Source organism: Phasianus colchicus, chromosome 10 (genome assembly GCF_987193195.1).
Source record: "Phasianus colchicus chromosome 10, bPhaCol1.hap1.1, whole genome shotgun sequence".
NCBI classification, from domain to species: Eukaryota; Metazoa; Chordata; class Aves; order Galliformes; family Phasianidae; genus Phasianus; species Phasianus colchicus.
Genome location: NC_143445.1, coordinates 17388957 through 17409145, shown reverse-complemented (window position 1 = coordinate 17409145; position 20189 = coordinate 17388957). Strand labels below are relative to the sequence as shown.

At 37.6% G+C, this 20189-nt stretch overlaps 1 protein-coding gene across 2 annotated transcripts; it reads left to right on the top strand.

Annotated features, from left to right (window-relative positions):
- Window positions 1–3311: 3311 nt before the first annotated feature.
- Window positions 3312–20058, top strand: CP (ceruloplasmin). 2 transcript variants are annotated; one of them, XM_031603600.2, is made up of 19 exons: window positions 3319–3585; window positions 4634–4878; window positions 6295–6507; window positions 6978–7151; window positions 7751–8005; window positions 9088–9253; window positions 9545–9684; window positions 10262–10402; window positions 10528–10739; window positions 11273–11423; window positions 12253–12465; window positions 13356–13563; window positions 15066–15205; window positions 15578–15706; window positions 16916–17022; window positions 17302–17518; window positions 18137–18276; window positions 18471–18633; window positions 19528–20058. In XM_031603600.2, the coding sequence occupies exons 1-19, from the start codon at window positions 3431–3433 to the stop codon at window positions 19596–19598; spliced, it is 3240 nt and encodes a 1079-aa protein (XP_031459460.2). In that variant the 5' UTR covers window positions 3319–3430; the 3' UTR covers window positions 19599–20058. The 2 variants fall into 2 exon arrangements, with proteins under 2 accessions (XP_090003668.1, XP_031459460.2); XM_090147542.1 differs by lacking the exon at window positions 19528–20058 and having other exon boundaries at window positions 3312–3585; window positions 18471–19520.
- Window positions 20059–20189: the final 131 nt, after the last annotated feature.

The window sequence follows — 20189 nt, the reverse complement described above, 5'->3', positions numbered from 1 at the left end:
GTTACTGATGTTTATGAATGGGTCTACTCTTTTGGATGACAACTCAAGATGGCATGGATGTTCAGAGACGTGCTAAAAAGGCATGATGACAAAATGGGGATTCTGCAACAGCACTCTTGTTTTTTTTCCCTAGGCAGAAATGTCATTATAACTACTTAAATGATAATCTCACATTCTTACAGGTTTATGAATATTGTTTGAGAAGAAGTGCAACCAGCTGTTGCTCCTTCTCAGTATCCTGGAAAATCTTGTTGACTTTGTGCCTGTAAACAATGGAGTTACTCATTTTGAAAAAGTTTGAAAAAAGGTTTTGGTTCTTTGGGTGAAAACTAGTACATGTGGAGCACACATGCAGAGTAGAAAGCCTCTAAAATTGCAAAATAGGTGAAGGCTCTAATTCATCCAGGAAATCAAACGGCGTTCTTCTCAGATTCCAGCTCAGTCGTAGGGAAAATACAAGCTTATTTTTAGACATACAGGGTTTATTGAGGTAGATTTTCTTATGCCAGGTAAGAGCAATGTAATAGCTGGAAGTTACTGTTGAAAACACTTAACCTTTTTCTTACTGTTGTATCTATCCTCTCCACTTTCCAGTAACATCTGTCACTTATAATGAGAAATCTTGAGAGTATGTGACAGAAGACATAAAGGTTTCAAAGTGTTTTCTGTAGTAATATTATCAGCAGTAGTGACAACCTAACCACTGGCAAAGCTTGGCTGTCCTTACGTCATGTTTTTATTGTGATTATGCCCTGTGAATATACATTTCTGCTCTGCCATAGGCTTGTGTCTCCTATTTTAGTGGCATAAAACAAAAGATGTGTGATGTAGTTCTTGTTGAGTGTATCAATTCTGCAACGCTCTTTATCCATAATCCATATACTGGTGTTTTCATTGCCCTGGTCAAAACTAGACTGCGGCTTGACTTCTGAACTTTTAAATAGGCAGTTTATTCATTTGAAATTGATGGTGTGAGTACTAAAAGCTAAAAGTGGGTTTTGACACAGATTTTCTAAAGTTAAGGCAGAGTTAAATTTGATCTAATCACTCAAAGACTCTATTCAATCCTAAATATACAGTCTCTCATAAACAGTGCCCAGAAGCAAAACAAACCCAAAACAACAGCATAGCAAGATGATTTCTGTAAGGAATATTAACTGACTTGAAATCCATATGTACCTGATGGTGATGTCTGGAATGTGACTGGCACTCCAGCTGCAGAATACAGGCTTCATCCCAACAATAGAAGGAAAATGTGACCTGCCATGCTGGCAGACAAGAAGCCCTTTTTTGAAAGTTTCCTGAACCTGGAATGCACGTGCTATCTGCTCAGATTTACACATTAAATATCCCATGGTACTTCTGGAAGAAAGCTGCAGATTGGAGTTCATAACTGTCTGTTAGTGAGGAGTTGATGCTGAAACCTGGAGGTAAGATTGTCAGCAGTTCTTTGCAGTTCTCAAATCAAGGCAGAGAATTGAGGAGCATCAAAGCCCTAGGACAAAGAAATGCTCATATTTTTACCCTTAAATAAATAACAGGGTCTCTAGGACGCTGGTTGTGTGCATTTTCTTCTCAGTCCAGTGACCTTTGAACACATTTAAACCAAATAGCTCACCTATATGTGCACATATGTACACTAGCTGTGTATTGAGGAATAACTTTAAATTTCAGTAGTATAAGAGGGGGTTAACTTTTTTTTTTTTTTAACCTCAGTTAGTTACAAAGAGGAATATGCAGCCTCAACAAACTGGCCTTTCCACTAATAACTGCATAAAAGAAAAATAAAAAATCTATGTGGAAGTTGTTCTGAGCACTGATGCCAACTTGGGAAACTCCAGAATTTCATGATCTAGTCAAATTTCAAAGCTTGGCTTTGGTTACGGTCTTTTAAACAGAAGCAGGACTTTTCCATTTAATTCAGCCATTCAGAAGGTTCCAAAAGGTGATACTGTGGTGGTGATTGATGTGTTCTGCATGGATTGCGGTTACTATTGGTAATTTGTCTGTATAGCTTGGTCCAGGTACACAAAGTTTAGATTTCTTTGCTGTTAAAGGAAATCTATTGCACTTTAGTTATGGTCTGAATTTTAGTCTTCCATCAAAAATTATCATAATTAGGAAAATAGCTTCAAAGATGCTGTCATACAGGGAGAAGTCTCATTTTTTAATGTGTGATCAGTGCTCAGAGTGCAAAAGAGATTTTAAGAGAGCCCAAGTGACTATGAATAATTTTTTTTTTTTTTAAGAAGCGTTTACAATTTGCAAGCTTTCAGTTGGCCTGATATGTTTACAGCTTCAGATGAACCACGACAGCATGGAAAATCCAGGTCTGGTTAGGTGCTTTTTAAAAGTCCTGGGTATAAGGTTCAATTCTGTTGTTGTTTTTCAATGAAACTAGTCAATAGAGAATATTTGCCAAATTTGAATAAAACAAAAGTATAACTTTCAAGAATGAATAGTAAATTTAGATAACAGTAGCTGTTAAAGTAATCTTGAGCTTCATACATCTATTATGCTTTTAATCATTGAGGAATGTGGCTTATCCTGTCTGGTAGCAGGCCTGAAGGAGGATAACATAAGAAGTTAATTCTGTGGAATTTCTGAGTCTATTTTCCATTTGAGCAGTACTGAAATTGCTTGGAAATGGATGCAGTGCATTCCCCTGCCTTGGCCTCAATCCTTGAATATATCCATTTCTTCTTTAGCTATATTTTCCATACTTCGTTCTAAAATTATATTTACATGGAACTGTGGTAAGTTAGCAGAGCTTATCCAAGTATTCATCAGTGTCTAAATGCTGCTCTGACAGCAGTAACCTCAGTCCTCCTTCATCCATCTCTGTCTTGCCAGTTCAATAATTGCTGTACAGAGAGGAAGCAGAAGAGATCTGTAGGCTCAGAAAGCACAAGGTAAATACGCAGCAGAAGTCTGCACGTGCAGGAGGACCTGCCTTGCTTTCAGTTTTGTCCACACAGAACAGACACAGTGAGATAAACTGATGTCATTTATTGCTTTTCATAGTGCACTTAAAACATTGTGTTCTTCAGCCAGTCTTCACAGAAATTTTCTCAATAGTATACAGGCTACAGAGACAGAGATAAAGACGATGAAGAATGTAGTTAAACTTATTTACCTTCAATTAAACTACAAGATTTACAATCTGATAACAGTCTAAGTAGTAATTTGCATTCTAGTAGTTGGCAGAAATAGAAAAAATTCCTTTGAAGATTACGAGAACTAACAAGGTTACCAGAATCTCTTGTTTACACTTCACGCACAGAGACATTGTGCAACGTTTTATTATATTCGCCAAAGCAAATCAGGAGAGAAAGGGTGGGGGTGGGAAAGAAAGACCATATAAAGGGAAATTGCATGTACCCATTCTCTGTCTCTATTTCACACTTTCCACGAGGTTCGTGAATGCAGAATGAAGCTATACTTGCTAAACATTGTTCTGTTTTTTTGCTGTTGCCGAACTGGAGCAGTGACCAGGGAGTACTACATCGGGATTGTAGAGACAGCATGGGACTATGCTCCTGGTAGTACTGATATCATATCTGGACAACGTTTTGCAGAAGAAGAGTAAGTAATGTAGTTCATACTGATGGAGTTTTATTTAATAGCATTGTCTGCTTTAGATGCTAGGACTGGATTAAGATCTGGTGAAGTCGGTGAAATGGATTGTGCTAGTGTCAGTGAACTTGGTGGCTGACATATAAGGGAGTATTTACTTTTTCCTGACTTGCTTAAGAACTAAATTGCAACTCTGCTGATTAAAAATGTTGTACAATGTAACGTTCTTTTTGTGACTTTATTGTAATGAAATGTTTATTAACTAGAGGCAGGGAAATGATCATGTGAATGCCTAGTGTTATTTTGAATTAGCCAAGTGGCAGTGATGAAGGGAAGGCTTCTGCTTTTACTTTTTTAAACTCAGAAGTTTAACACATTAAAATTGTTCTGTTGGGCACAATTTTCCCTTTTTAAATATTCGTTGTTGGCAGTGGTTGCTTTTTTGTGGAGGTGCAGCAGCTGGAATGTTTCATGCTAGAAAGGCTCTTTGCAGTACGAGAAACAGAGGATAAGTGTGGTGAGAAGAAAGGAGATACCCTGAAAACATAAATAATAAAGAAAACTCGGATATCAGAGGCACTAAAGAAAGTATTGGACGGGGAAAAAAAAAGAAGTCATCCTTTCTATTTTTTCAGTGCTTTTAAAATGAAGTAGAACTAAATGAAGAGTGAAGAAGTATATCACAAATAAGAAGAGTCTTCTCCTTGCTGACTGTGAAGTCAACATAACATGATACTTGTTAGTTTTAACTGGCTTTGGAAAGTTATGCAGAACTTGAAGCGCATACAAAAATGTGCAGGAAGCAGGAAGACCTGTTGTTTGATTTATAAGCAGCAGAAAATTGTATCAAATACCCTTATCTTCAGTCTACAAAATAGGTAGAAAAAATTCCTAGTTGTTGTGTAGCATTTAGTCTCTGAGTGCCTGTACTCTTCAGGAATATGAATGTATTGTGCACAGTGCTACAGAGGCCTGGTCTTTGAGATCTGCTAATTAGCACTGTTCAAGTATAAAGTGAATATCTGCCATTATAGATGTTTGTGTATTTTCTTTACAGGCAAGCTGAAGTCTTCCTTAAAAGAGGACCACAAAGGATAGGAAGCATTTATAAGAAGGCTGTCTACACTCAGTACACCAATATTTTATATGATGTGATAGTTGAGAAACCTTCCTGGCTGGGTTTTTTAGGCCCTATCATTAAGGGAGAAGTTGGCGATTCCATTGTTGTTCACTTGAAGAACTTTGCTTCCAGAAACTACACACTGCATCCACATGGTGTAAAATATACAAAGGAAAATGAAGGTAAGCTCGAGTCCATTCTGTGTCAGAATTTAACAAAAGCTTTGTCATCAAACATACAACTGCCTAAGCAAATTATCTTCTAAAATAAGATGCATGCTGTTTAAAATAGGAGCTGATTAAGAACATTTGGTGTTTGTCCAAGAGTGAAATACTGAGCCAAAAGTGGGGTTCATATAGGAGGCAGTTTTAGATGAACATTCCACCTGAAATAAGGGTAATATAGGGATGTCTGAAGGAAAAAAAAATGCTGTTGTAAAGAAAATACTGTTTGTATAAGTTATAACTCTTAACAGTATTAAGAATTCTGAATTATATACAAGATATAAGATACACAAGTTCCTTAAAACAGGGAAATGCCTTCAGCTTAGGTTAATAAATTCGTGAAATAGAAAGGTGTCATGCTTTCAGATGTACTGTAGCAATGCTACTGGTATTAGTGAAGACAGTAGTTATTGGCAATAGTGAGAGATTTTCAGGCTGTGAAACACTGCTGCAGTTTCACTGAAATTAGTGGATTCCTTGCATATTGATAGGCAGAAAAGTCACCTTCTCTTCTGGACAATTCTAACATCTATAGAGTGTTTTTGTAGCATCTTTTATGCATACAGCAACCCACAAAGGGGTCATCTGTCAGAAAGAGCAGCATGTCCCTCCTGAGAAAATACTGTGATTCCTGCTTCCTCCTTGAAAACTACTGAACGTAATATGATGACATCTAAATCTGAGGCTGTAGCCTGACAATTCACCCTGCCAGATGCACCTCACTGTGTAGTTTTCCATACTATTAACTGCAAAAAAGACAGCACTGGAGTATAGCCACTGGAAGTTTTATTAAGATGCCTTAAAAACCGTGTGAATTATTGAGTAGATACTGTCAAAAGTAGTCTTTGAAAATTTTTCAGTGGGGAAAAAAAATTATGAAATATTAGTTTAACATCTACTATTTTTAAAAGGTTTTCATTACATCAAATATGTGACTTGGTATTGACACACTATGGGAGAACAGCATGTTGTATGGTAATATATAGAATAATGTTTACCATATTACCGCTGTTGCTCAGCCGCACCTGTGTTCTTTGGAGAGGAATGCAATGTTTTAGAATAGATTCCAAGATCAATATTTAACAAATGTTTTACAAATATTTTAGCTGTTGTCTCTTTAGCAGAAGTGCATTGTGCCCTCTTAATAAAGAACTCAATTTAAAGTTACTTGTCAAAGCGCACCTGCAGAACTCAAAGTCAAGTGAAGGAACTCTAGCAGAAGGGAAAGGTCTATCCATCTGAATTAAAATTTGTTTTACCTCTATTTGAGTATTCAATCCCTGTTACTGCAGCATGTAATCAACTTCAAAGCACTATTCTGACACTGTATTGTGAAATGTGTTATCTTAATGTTGGCTGTGTGCCATTCCTCAGGTGCTTTTTATCCAGACAATACCAAAGGTTTTGATAAAAGAGATGATGCTGTGAAGCCTGGAGGCCAGTACACTTATACGTGGGATGTGACAGAAGATCAAGGTCCTGCTGAAGGAGATGCAGACTGCATAACCAGAGTTTACCACTCTCACATAGATGCTCCAAGAGATGTTGCCTCAGGGCTTGTTGGGCCTTTAATAATTTGCAAGAAAGGTAAAACATGAATTAACTACTACATATACAAGGTGATTGATAACGGCACTTGATAAATGTAACTGAACTAATTTTCTGGAAGAGGAAATCACAGTTCATTTTGAAATAGTGGATTTTGTCTTGTCAATTAGCTGCCTTCTAATGATAGGATGGGATTTAATTTGATTTTGTGTGCTAGGCAAATGAGTGAAATGTGTGCTAGTTATGCAAAAGTGTAATCTCTGTAGAACATATGTAGAAAAATGTTTTACATAATTATCACATACAATATTTATTTTTAGCAAAGTTCTTTTATTGCGTCTCTTAAAACCAACCTTTGTTTTCCCAATATGGCTGTAAGTTTATACGTACAGTCACACTCAAGATAAACAACAAAATGTCAAGTAAACAGCCATCATCCTTATTGATACTGTGCTTAAAACTGAACAGATATTGCCAGTTGCTAGAGAATATGCTACTTTCTTTTTCAGGTGCAATGAATAAGGACAACAATAAATATGTCGATGCTGAATTTATCCTTATGTTCTCTGTGATGGATGAAAATCTCAGTTGGTATCTAGAGGACAATATCAGGACTTACTGTTCTGAGCCTTCCGAAGTTAACAAAGATGATGAGGACTTTCAGGAAAGCAATAAAATGCACTGTGAGAGAACTTAATATTAATGTTACTTGCCATTGATGTAAAGAGGTATTGGTTTTTTTATGGGTTGTCTCTTTTAAAGATTTTTCTTTAAAAAACAGAACTTTTTCTTGGAGAATTAAACTCCTTTTAAAATTAAAAAAAAAAAAAAAGGAAAAAAAAAGTTACAACCAGTATTGTACAATCAACCCTTTGGAATTGTGAAAGAGGATTCCTAGGGACCAAAACTTTTTTTTGGCACTAAAATTTCCTCAACACCATAGACAGTTTTGTAATGTATTTTGCTTCCTAGTCATAAACTATACTATATAATATTGCAGTTTAGAAAAAGAGATTTTACTGTTAGTGTCAACAAAAGGTACTTTTGGCTTATTCTTGGTTTCCAGAATCACAGCAGGAGCTGCAAGTAGATGTGAAGATAAAGTTTGTGTCTGATGTTGGTTAATTTTCAAAGGTCCAGTATTCTGTTCTGAAATTCTCTTTATTCTGAAAAATAGAGTAATGGTTGTATGTCCCTCACCTTTGAAATAAAGATCCTGAGCTCTATGAATGTAACAGTAATAATTAATATGGTTGTTTGTGGATTTTTTTTTTTTTTTTAGCAATCAATGGGTACATGTATGGATACCTCCCAAATCTCACAATGTGTGTGGAAGATAAGGTAAAATGGCATCTTTTTGGCATGGGTAATGAAGCTGACATCCATTCAGCCTACTTTCATGGTCAGACCTTAATAGAAAGACACCATCGAGTTGACACCATTAACCTCTTCCCAGCCACATTTATTGATGCTCTCATGATACCAAGGAATCCTGGGGAATGGCTGCTGAGCTGCCAAGTGAATGACCATATAGAAGGTACAGAATAAATCACAGACATCAGGATTTTTTTTCAGCTTGAGCTACTAATTTAATGAGTCTCTTTCACATACTCCTGATGTGGTTATTTGCCAGACAATGTTCTCCTCAAGGTAAAAACCAACCAACCAACCAAAAAAAAAACAACAACCAAACAACTTTTCATAGCAAATGAAGTGCTATGAAGTGTATTGATTGATTCTGTGGGTACATTCCTAAACCTAAAATATTGTTATTGTTAATGGAAATTGTTATCAATTGACAGCAATTGGCATCACTGCATTTTTGTATACTTGGACTTTAGATAAACAATATCTTGATGTTTACCTCTTACTGATGGTAACTGATCACAACATTCTGTTTGCCAACAAAAAAGGTTAGTGCTAGTTTCATGTTTGGGCAAGGACACAGGACAGACAGGTTAATTTGCCTCTTGGTGACACATTCTGGAAAGAACACTGGCTAATAATCAGAGATTATCTGTATTTGTCTTCCTTGTATCTTAGTGTATTTCCCATGGTCTTTTAACCATATGAAATATGTAGAAGCTAATGCCACACTTTCACTTAGGGGGATACCGATCATGTAAGTTACAGAAGTCATCTGTCATAAAAGTCAAAGAACACAGAACTCAAATCAGGCTCTAGGATCTGAAAACAGGGAGGAACGTGTTTGTCCTCCAAATTCAGCTGCACAGGATAGAAGTTTTTAGATAACTAGAGCATCCTGCAGTATCTTGATGTGGATGATGCTTCATGAGCAACATGAAAATCCTACAAATTGGCCCAATTTAGCTGCAAAAGGGCACTTTCTCTCTCTCTCTCTTTTTTTTTTTTTTTTTTCTTTTGGAACTGTTTGTACCTTCAGCAAGGAGATTCACTATTGGATCTGTCTCCTAGGGTACAAAGACCTAAGTTTCACAAGTGAGCCACTGATTAGATTTAGAGGAAAATCTGGTCTGTCTTTTAGTACTTGGTTTAGCAGTACTCTAGGAATTCTCCAGGTAAGAGGAGTTATTAGAATCACAGGGGAAAAAAAAATGAATTGCAGCTTCTTTAATTTTCTTACCTCATTTTTTCCAGGTGGTATGCAGGCCCTTTTTAAAGTAGAAAGTTGTAGAAAATCCCCAATAAATCACAATGAGACTCCAAAGATAAGGCAATACTTCATTGCTGCTGAAGAGATTATCTGGAATTATGGCCCATCTGCCCTTAACCATTTTACAGGACAAGAATTAATTGCTGACAGGTAAATGCCTCCAAGAAGTTTCACTTTCAAGCAGATTTGATATGAGCATGCTGAATAGGAGTAAGCCTTATGGTAGAATTTGCCTTTCAGTAGAATTTCTCATTGTCCTCAGCTGTGATTAAATATTAATATTAAATATTAATGCTAAGATAAGAACAAATTAGTTCATTTTTTTCCTTTGTGATCTTAAGATAAATTTTGCTGAAGTGTTAGTAATGTCACTGGGTTGAAGAGGAATTGCAGTGTCGTGACTTGAATTTTTTTGCATCTATTCCAATTTCTTTCACACAGTGAATCTTCTGTATTTTTTGAACGAAGTGAGACAAGAATTGGTGGCTCTTATAAAAAAGCCATTTATAAGGAATATACAGATGGTACTTTCACGGCACATAAAAAAAGGCTCCCAGACGAAGAACATCTTGGTCTCTTAGGTAAGATATTCAGAAAGATTTTATAATAAAGATTTATCAGAGGAAAGTATAACTTCTACTGCCTGGCCAATAGTGCCCTTTCACCTCCTCCCTCCTTAGTGCTCCCTTCCTCCTTCAGACACTGATGCCTGCAGCTTGCTCCAAAAGCCACCTCAGGGTGTATGCAAAGTTCCTAAAGGGAATGCTGTCATCATCCCCAATTTGCCTGAGGGAGTATGCCATGGTCTTCAAAGGGCAAGCCTGAATTACAAAGCCAGAGTAGGCAATTCTAACCCTGTCTATAAGTTGGCTGCTTCTGACACGGTTTTGGAGTAAGTTTGAGATTGGTACTAATGTCTGCAGGTCCCTTTCCAAAGGAAGGAACTGTCCTGTTTACACAGGGACTTCATGGGAGGCGAACAGTCCAGTTGAAGGCAGGATGCCATGAGACTTGGGCCATGTAGCAGGGACCTTGTCTGTGGCCAGACAAGCTCAGGGGCAGTTAATACACAATGGGAAAAGCAGGCGGCCATTGCTATGAGCTTGTGGTGATTGCTTCATCGCTTGACACAAAATCAGATTTTGTGATCTCTTCTAGGACCTGTTATCAAGGCGGAAGTGGGCGAGAGCATCAAGGTGACTTTCCGAAATAACGCCAGCCGCCCATTTAGCATCCAGCCCCATGGTGTGAGTTACCACAAGAGCAACGAGGGAGCATTGTATAGAACTGCCTCCAGAGGTGCGCCTGTGGAGATGGACCTTGCAAGCAGCAGAGAACAAGCTGTTGCATATATTAATGCGTTAAAGGTGAAAAAATAAACAGGTTTCATTAGGCTTAATTCCTAATTTTGATTTCTATAACAGATACTGAATCTCCAGCTTCCCATGTCAGTCCTGGTGCTACGTTTACGTATGAGTGGAATGTGCCAAAAGATGTGGGCCCCACAGACCAAGATCCAGACTGCTTAACTTGGTTTTATTACTCAGCTGTGGATTCAGTCAGAGACACCAGTTCGGGCCTTGTAGGTCCTCTTTTGGTGTGCAGGAAAGGAGCTCTACTTCCTTCTGCAAAACAGGTCAGTCAAAGAGGAAAAACATGGAAGCATTTGCCTCGCTGTAACTGAATCTGCTTTCTTTTCCTGAACTGGGCTCTGCACATCACCATCTAGCCCATGCACTGAGAGACATACAAAAAATGGGGGGAAAAAAAATTGTGTTGTTTTTTTTTTTTTTTTAAAAAAATCAGCCTGGTTCCACGTAGGCAGACACTGTGTTATGAAATTAATGTCACAGTCATTAGCCTTCAAGTCTTACGTAGGATGAGAATGACTAGAAAATTGTAGAAACTTTAAAGATCAGTATCTGAATCTGGAGGTGGTTCCTGCTGGTGGAAGGCCATCAGCAGCAGGTATCTACCCACCTGAGACAGCAGGTAGATAGCTTTAGGGTCGTCTGAATGAAGTTTCAATGCATGCATCTACGCTGGTTTGTGAATTATACTCAAATTAATAAACACATTCAATGATTTTATTGTGTTTTTTTTTTCTTTTTCCTGGCATGATCTCTTCACCAAATTTTATTTTCCTTTGTGATATTTTTCTCTCAACAGAGAAGTGTGACCAGGGAGTTTTTCCTACTTGCCACAGTATTTGATGAGAATCTGAGCTGGTACTTGGATGACAATATTTTGATGTTTACATTAAATCCTAATGAAATTGACAAAGATAATGAGGACTTCCAAGAATCTAACAAAATGCACTGTAAGAAAATTGGTTTTTATATTTTGCTAGTCAAATGCTTCCTTTCTACTGTAAGTTTTTTTATTTTTGGAGACTGGGAGACTGTATGATAAGAGAGATGCTAATTCCCTTTCAATTGGAACAGACCATATTTGAAAGCAATTCAATTTCAAGTCAGCGTGGTTATCAGTTCAAAATGTACTGACCACAGTTCAGTGTCAGCAGTGGACTGTTTGGCACTGTTACATACCTCTTTCAGAAGACATGAAGGAACGGGGTCTGCAGCCGATGTGCAACCCCTATGAATGCAGCCAGGTAGCAAGAGGAACTGACCTCTGCCCTATAGAAGATGTTGCTGAAAGGAGTACTTTTTTGTCCATAGCTGGATTTCTTTACCAGCACTGTGAACACCTTACAGTGAAAGCGGCATTTCTACTATTTACAGAGCTACAATAGTAAGCATTCCAGTGGCATCTGGCAAAGGCTCAGCCTTTGGAAGGTCTACACAGGAGTAAGAATTATTAACTTGAACTAGCAACATTTGGAATCATCTCTGCTGTGTGAGTATAGAACCCTTGCAGTATAAAGCAGTGAAGATTGCAGGTGGTCAGGTTCCTGTGCTTTAGACACTGGAAGTGAGAACAGTTTGAAATTGTTTTTAAGTACCGGGTTTAAAAAGTTGTTTTTGCTTGAACTGATCCTCTACTTTTGCTGCTGTGATATTTTAGTATAATATCTTTGTCACTATAAGACACCACAATGAAGTTATATTTATTTTTAAATATTATATGTAAATGTAATTTAATTTGTGTTAATCAAAGTTGACTTTACTTCTTCAAATCTTCTACAGCCATTAATGGTTACATGTATGGAAATCAGCCTGGTCTCGAGATGTGTAAAGGCGATGTGATTTCCTGGCATTTGATGGGCTTGGGGTCAGAAGTCGATGTTCATGGGATATACTTTTCACAAAACACATTCATAACAAAAGGAACAAGAAAGGATACGGCAAATCTATTCCCACACACATTTGTTACAGCTATTATGAAGCCTGATTCTGAAGGTAAGTGTCCCGTGTGGTGGTGGTGGTGGTTTGGTTATTTTTTTGTTTGTTTTCAGCTTATGTCCCAGACAGAGCAGTATTACACAGCTATAGAAATTCATTGTAGCACTTCCTCTGACTGGCATAAAAACTGCTATTGGCCTTTGCCTGGCAAAGGCTCTCCTACCACAGCTGAAGCACTTTGATGTTCTTGTATAGCTCTGCCACTAAATGGGCAGGATCCTGCTTTCCTTCTGAACCTCACTAGGTTTTGGGAGTAATCACTCTACCAGTTCCAGTGTGCTACGTTGTCTTCATGTGCCAAACGCTATAGAATTGTACCCATAAAACAATGAAGAGCAGGCTTTTATTTCATCTTTTTTTGTGTGTGACAGCAGCTAAAAAACACAGTGAGTACATTGAAGTAATTTCTGAAAGAAATGGTGTGGGGATATTTTTAATTTTGAACAAAATAACTGAAAGGAGTTAAAAATGTAGACTTTTCTTTCTTCCTTTCTGGTTCAGCAGGACTGATATACAAGATATCTGAAGGCTTGAAATATACTGTTTCTTGTTTAGAAACTGCTTACCTGTGTGCATGTTATGCTTAGATAGCAACTGTAAATAGCAGATATGTTGATCTGTGGGGACGCTAAAACTGTGTACAGCTGTGTGCAAAGAGTAGCAAACCGTGTGCGAGCTCTTCATGCTAAAGCTTTGATTTTCTTAGCCTCTACATCTGTGCTGAATTGTAGTAATACAAGTAGTCATGTTACACAAAGAATTCCAGTCTTATATGAACAATGGCTTGTGTTTTGATCTCTAAACTCTAGTTCAAAAGAGATAATACAGTTTTAAGAGCAACAAAAAGATTTTTGTCTTGAAGCGTTAACTTCCAGTACAACCTCTAGGAATTTTTGAAGTATCGTGCCTGACAACGGATCACTACAGAGGGGGCATGAAACAGAAATACAAAGTGAAACCATGTTATCAGTGGAATGTGGATCCATCCCTGTATTTGCATGAGAAGACACATTATATTGCTGCCGTGGAAGTTGAATGGGACTATTCCCCGAACAGGACATGGGAATTTGAGCGGCATCAATATCACAAGGAAAGGTATGTTAAAAATGTATACAAGGGAGGGAAAGAATGTGCAGAATGCAAAGGAACAATCTCCTTTATACCATTTCCTCTTTGCAATCCTGGCGTTTTCTTTTCAAGTGAGCCCTAAAAATATATATGCATTTATGGTCCTTCTCTGATAATGTTGCCATGTGTCCTAGTTTTAGTTGCAATAGAGTTAGTTTTCTTCATAGTGTCCGATATGATGTATTTTGGATTTATAACAAAAATCAACACTGATATTTTAGTTGTTGCTGAGCAATGCTGTATGCACACAAGGATAGTTCAGGTTTTCAGCCTCATGTCCTGCCAGAGACACAAGTAACTGGGAGGGGACGCGTCAATTCAGGACTGCTGACCTCAACTGGCCGAAGAGATATCCCATACCGTATGGCGTCATGTGAAAAAAATGTAAAACTGAGGGGAGCTGGCCAGGGTGGGGGCAGTCACTGCTCAAGAACTGCCTGGGCACTGTTGATGAAATGGTCCAGCTGCAGATTCTATTGGATCCTGGGTATTGCACGTGCTTTTATTATTTGCTGCTGGTATTGTCCTTGATGTGGAATGCTTAAGGTGTCCAACAAGTTGTAGATAGGACTATTTTGTCCTGATATTTGATTACTTACAAAATTTAACATTTGTGTGTGAGTAAGGTTCCTTTTTACTCCTCTCATGTGTTTGGTTTACACAAGATATTAAGTTTGTGATTGAATCCATTCATTGTGAAGCTCATCACCTCGTTTTGTTCCCAGTATTTGAATCTCATTGAATGAACTGATGGTATAAAATAATTCAAGCCAGTTACCAGTAGAGAATAAATAATGAACTGATGAATTTGTGTGTGCCTCTTCAGCCTATAAGCTTAATTTGAGTAGTAGGTAGTAATTGCCTACAGTGATTGCTTTTATTTTAATGTTTTATATACTTCTTTCAGTCTGAAAGCAGATACCCTTGCCCTGTACACCACAGCAAATTCCCTCAAAGTTCTAAGCACAAGTAATATGAACTATGCTGTTAAGAAGCTTGTTTTTGTGTTTTTTCTTTCTTTTTTTTTTTTTCTCCGTCTCCAGCCCCAGTGATATCAGCAGGGAAGCAGTGCCTCATTTTTCAACTCAGCGAGTCATGTAAACTTTACAAGATTTAAGCTACATTCCAAAACTGTAGAAGTTACTAAGGGCTTTTATTTTTTGGCATGCAAATTGTTGGATGACTGCTTGCCATTTGAATTCTCTCTCAGCTAAAGCACTCAGCATTCTCTTAAATTCTATAAAGTCAGTCTGTTCATATTGTTTTGGTTTTTTTCCTCTTACGGCTTATGGGACTTGCCAGCTTAACAAAAATGTTTTCATGAAGATACAGCACATGAGATCACCATTTCACTGAGTTAGATTTTTCTTTGACGGCGAATTTAATACCTGCAAAAGATGGTATAAAATACATGAAGAAATGTCAGCTATATTCTCATATCTATTTACTGGGGTTCGTTTGTTTTTCAGCCCTGGCAATCCATTTTTAAATAAAGATGACACATTCATTGGCTCAAAATACAAAAAGGTAGTGTATCGTGAGTACACAGATCAGACATTCAGTACTCCAAAAAGCAGAGCAGAGGAAGAGGAGCACCTTCAAATTCAAGGTAATTCAATTTGAACAATACTGAGTATAGTTCTAGCCACACAGCCCCACACCTACGGGGAATTGCTTCTTACAGTGCTTTCTTTACCAGATTTTATTGCTTGCTTTACAAGGGGGGGATGAATGAGCAACCTACAGGTTTGCTGCCTGATTACAGTATTTGCAAAGGTGCTGAAATTTACATCCTTGTTTAGCTGCTTAACTTCAACTGCTCAAGTTGGCTTATCATTGTGAATGCATGTTATCCATGTCTAGTTTTTGGCTGAAATATGATTTATATCCTAATGTTGTTGTGTGTTTCAGCACAGTAAGCTCTGTCTCTCTGCTCTGATTATTTACAAAATCACCTTAATCTATCTTTTCAATTGAACAGGGCCACTGATTATGTCAAGTGTTGGAGATAAAATTAACATAGTTTTTAAGAACCTGGCATCAAGACCTTATTCTATACATGCCCATGGAGTGAAAACAGACAGTTCTGTTGTTGCGATAACCAACCCAGGTATCAAAGCATCCTTATGTTACTTCTACATCAAGCTTTCTAGTAAGGTTTAGCAAAGCTTTACTTTTAGCAGCAAAGACTTGATGTTTGTTAGTTTGTTACTTTTAACCTCAGGTTCTTACAATTTTGATGCTGATTATGGCAGAGTTATTTCTACAATTAAAATGCCCCTCATAACTATTGCTATGTGTCTAGTTCTTGACATATCAGTAATTTTTTTTTAAACAACTTGGCCATGTCTTTTATGAAAGAAAGTAGACTTAGTGACATAAGGAAAACATAGCTTATACTACCTATTATTTTAAAACTTATTCTGTACAAAGGATACAGTTGTTTCTATGAAATATGGTAAAACATGCCATTGCTAATGGTATCCCGGTCTCCATCAGACGAGCCAAGGGAGTAGTAGGGGAGCTCCATCAGTAGGCCAGCAGGGACAGGGAGGTGACTGTCCCTCTTTACTCTACCTTCATGAGCCCCCATCTGGCCTACTGTATCCAGGTCTGGGGCCCCCAACACAGGAAAGATGTGGAGTTGTTGGAGAGGATCCAGAGAAGAGCCACAAAAATGCTCAGAGAGCTGGAGCAATTCCTCTGTGAAGACAGACTGAGGGAGCTGGGCTTATTCAGCCGGGAGAAAAGGAGGCTGCAGGGTGACCTCACTGCAGTCTTCCAGTATTTAAAAGAGGATTATAAAAAGCAGGGGAATCAACTTATTGCTTGGGTAGACAGCGATCGGACAAGGGGGAATGGTTTTAAGCTCAAGGAGGGAAGGTTTAGATTGGATGTCAGAGGGCAGTTCTTCACAGAGTGGTGAAGTGCTGGAACAGGCTGCCTAGAGATGTGGATGCCCTGTCCCTGGAGGTGTTCAAGACTAGGTTGGAGGGAGCCCTGGGCAACTTGGGTTAGTACCAGATCTGGAGGTTGGTTGCCATGCCTGTAGCACAGGGGTTGGAACGTGATCCTTGGGGTTCCTTCCAACCCAAGCCATTCTGTGATTCTAAATAGGGCAGCTACATAGAACATTGGCAAGAAGTATCGGGATTATGCAGAAGGGAAATAACAAGAAGAAACTAGCCAGTGCACTGTTTGGGAAGAGGAAGATCAAGACCAGTATAAGCTGTAAATGGAGATAACACTTTGTTTCAGGACTTCTTTCCGTGCGCTTATCTGCAGGCTTCTAACATTCATCAATGTTTATTTAATTTAGGTGAAACTAAAATTTATGTCTGGAAAATATCAGCAAGATCTAGTTCTGAGAGAGGTGATCCACACTGTACTGCATGGGCATACCATTCAACAGTAGACATCATTAAGGTATACTACTAGCATTGGTCTGAAGGGTTTTGTTTATTACTTCAGCACAGATAAACTTAAAGCAGGAGTTTCAAACCTCTCTCCTTTTTGCTGTATCAGTCAGGTCGTTGCTCCACTACCATGCCTTTGAATTTAAAGGTCTCTTGAATAATGCAGTAAAGTCAGAGCAGAATTTGAAAGTCACACTCTCTGCTGTTCTTGTTCCCTGGTTCTCCTGCCATTTGTATACGCTTCTAGCATTAGTCACCACTAATAATTATTTTTTATTTGTGATTTCAGGACACTTACAGTGGATTAATAGGCACACTTGTTGTGTGTCCTAGACATTATTTACCATCGTCTCATACTAGAAAGAAAGTTCATTTTGCTCTTCTTTTTATGGTTTTTGATGAAAATGAGTCATGGTATTTGGATGAAAACATCGAAACCTATTCTGCCAACCCCCACCTTGTTGACAAAGAAAATGAGGAATTCCTTGAAAGTAACAAAATGCATGGTATGTTTCCTAACTTAATTAATGCAACTCTAGAGACATTATAAAAGCATGTGTTAGAAATTACTACATATAAATTGGACTTTTTCATCCTCCCTGATTTTCCAGTTATAGGGTAAAAAGCCAGAAAAATTTCACTCACTGCTTTACATTGTTGTACAGCTGAATTACATATTTTAATGTATGAAAATAAATAGTTCCATGTTGACATTTTTTGAGGGTGAAAAGATTAAAATGTAAATTGGAAATTTTGATGTTAGCAAGTAACTAATTTGAATAGGTTAGTAATGTAATGTATATCCTGAAAGCGTGTCCTCATAAAGCTTATCCTTTACAATGCACCACAGGAAATGCAGACTTAGAAACTTCAGTAGTGGTGCAACAGTAGTACACTTCCATTTTAACTGCTTCTTGCTTTCCAGTTAAATATGGAAGGCATAATCAGACTCATTTCATAATATGCTGTCCTTTCTTTTTGATAACAATGCATTAATACCTTTTAAAATTATTTTTATATACCACTCAAAGTGGTTCCTTTTTACCTAACTGTAGCTTTTAACTCTCATAAAGCCTTGAGAACAACAAGAAACAAAATCTTATTTTCTCTTTCCCTCTTTTTAGCCATTAATGGAAAGGTATTTGGAAATTTACATGGTCTGACTATGCATGTTGGAGATGAAGTAAGCTGGTATTTGATGGCAATGGGCAATGAAATAGATATTCACACAGCACACTTCCATGGCCACAGCTTTGACTATAAGGTAACAGTTCCTTTCCATTCATTTTTGCTAAGAATGTGAGGTAGAGCAAATAAAAAGTCAGATGAAATGGCATACAGTCATTTCAGACAGGGTATGATTAAAAGACTTGGTGGGAACATGACTAAAAGGCAGTTCATGGGGCTGCTGTCTGGTTATGCCACACTGTTCAATGATGGTTTCTTCTCATCTTGAAGCAAACAGGAGTTTACCGGGCAGATGTCTTCGATTTGTTCCCAGGAACATTTCAAACAGTGCAAATGATCCCACAGAACCCTGGAACTTGGTTATTGCACTGTCATGTTACTGACCATATCCATGCAGGCATGGAAGCAACTTATACAGTCCTCCCAAAGGAAGGTAAGAGCTTATCTACCCCAATAACATTTGTTATTCTTAAAGATGCAGTACAGAGCTCAAGGACATGTTCTGATCAGATTCTTTCCTTATTCCGATCAGGAGGAGTGGATGTTAACTATTTCCTCAGCTCCCCATCAATGAAATTAAAATGGCAGCTTTTTATTTAAGAAAGAACTCATCATGAGACGTAGTACTTCTGTGCCCAAGAAGTGCTAATGAAATCAGACTCCCTCTCACTTTTCATTTAAAACAAAAAGAACCATTTGGTGAAAAAAGCTGAAGTTGCCATTCAAAATACTGAAAAGTTAGTTTCTTTTTAAAAGGCATGTTTTAGCCTTACAAACACTACTTAACTACTGCCATTACTTTAGCAATCTTGCCTGTGAAAGGAACCTGAATCTTGAAGGATTTTGAAACTTCTTTCTTCTACAAAGCTAATACAACTTTAAAAGCAACTTTCATATACTAGAAAGACAAAGCATCATAGGTATGTATTACCTTAACTGACAGAGCAGTAGTCCAAAATGTGTATGTCCATGTGTGTATATATACACAACTGTATGATTTACGTAAGTACACTAACAAATGCAGATTAGATTGTTAAACACTATCTTGTTATAGAGCTGATTCACAGAATACACTGTGACAAATTTCTGCATATAATAAACTAATGGAGTACATGCAGAAAAAAAGATAGGTACCTGAAAATGCAGCATGTAGCATTTTTCATAATCAGCTCTTATAGTCCAGTCCATTTTATACCCTTAAGTGTATTTTGTTTTTAAATCAAATTCATAATGTGTAAAAGGTACTGAGATCCATTGCCCTCATCTTAGACTATACCTATACTCTTCTTTTGCCAAGACTGGAAAAAAAGTGTTTTTTTCTTCACAGACAAATGGTCTTTGTTTCCAAGATTATTCAATCAATCCAAGTGCAAAGGCACACCAGATATGCGAGAATGAAGAAAACCATTTACTACAGTGATTCTCCAAGATCTACTTTCAGTGAAGAACTGCTTGAGAAATACTATCTCCTTTCCATGTGTTTAAGAAGATTTCAGGCGATAGGCCACAGCTACAGAGACCACAGACTGAGGCAGCTGGATGAGTATAGTAGCTTGTAGTTTTTCTTAAATAAATAACATTGCAAGTTGTGATTTTTAACTGCTGGAAAAGCCAAATGAAATGTACTTTGTGAGGATTTTTGTTCTCAGTTTGTAACTAATTCTGTGTTTTAAAAAATAAGTAAATTGTTTTAGACTAGCATCTTAGTAACCACTGCATGGACAAGTGGAATTTTGGAATTTGGTTATCATGTTAATTATCGGTTATTGAATTATAGTTTTATCCAGTAGTGTTGTTCAAGAAAGTGAATTTAAAAGATGTAATGGGTAACTCATTAAATAAGACATTTGTGTTTTTATGTTGTGAAAATAATTACGAGAGAAAAGTTAGGTGAACACAAGCCTGACCCCGTGAAGGTAAAATACAGTGAATGTACCTAAGAGCTTTGCCCTTATGTATTCTAAATAGCTACTGCAGGGGACTCATTTT

Bases quoted from the DNA above. Each gene is read 5' to 3' on its own strand.
- CP (XM_090147542.1), top strand. From the start codon at position 3,431: ATGAAGCTATACTTGCTAAACATTGTTCTGTTTTTTTGCTGTTGCCGA. The intron at 4,879-6,294 runs GTAAGCTCGAGT...GCCATTCCTCAG, and splicing joins ATATACAAAGGAAAATGAAG to GTGCTTTTTATCCAGACAAT. The intron at 9,254-9,544 runs GTAAATGCCTCC...TCTTTCACACAG, and splicing joins CAAGAATTAATTGCTGACAG to TGAATCTTCTGTATTTTTTG.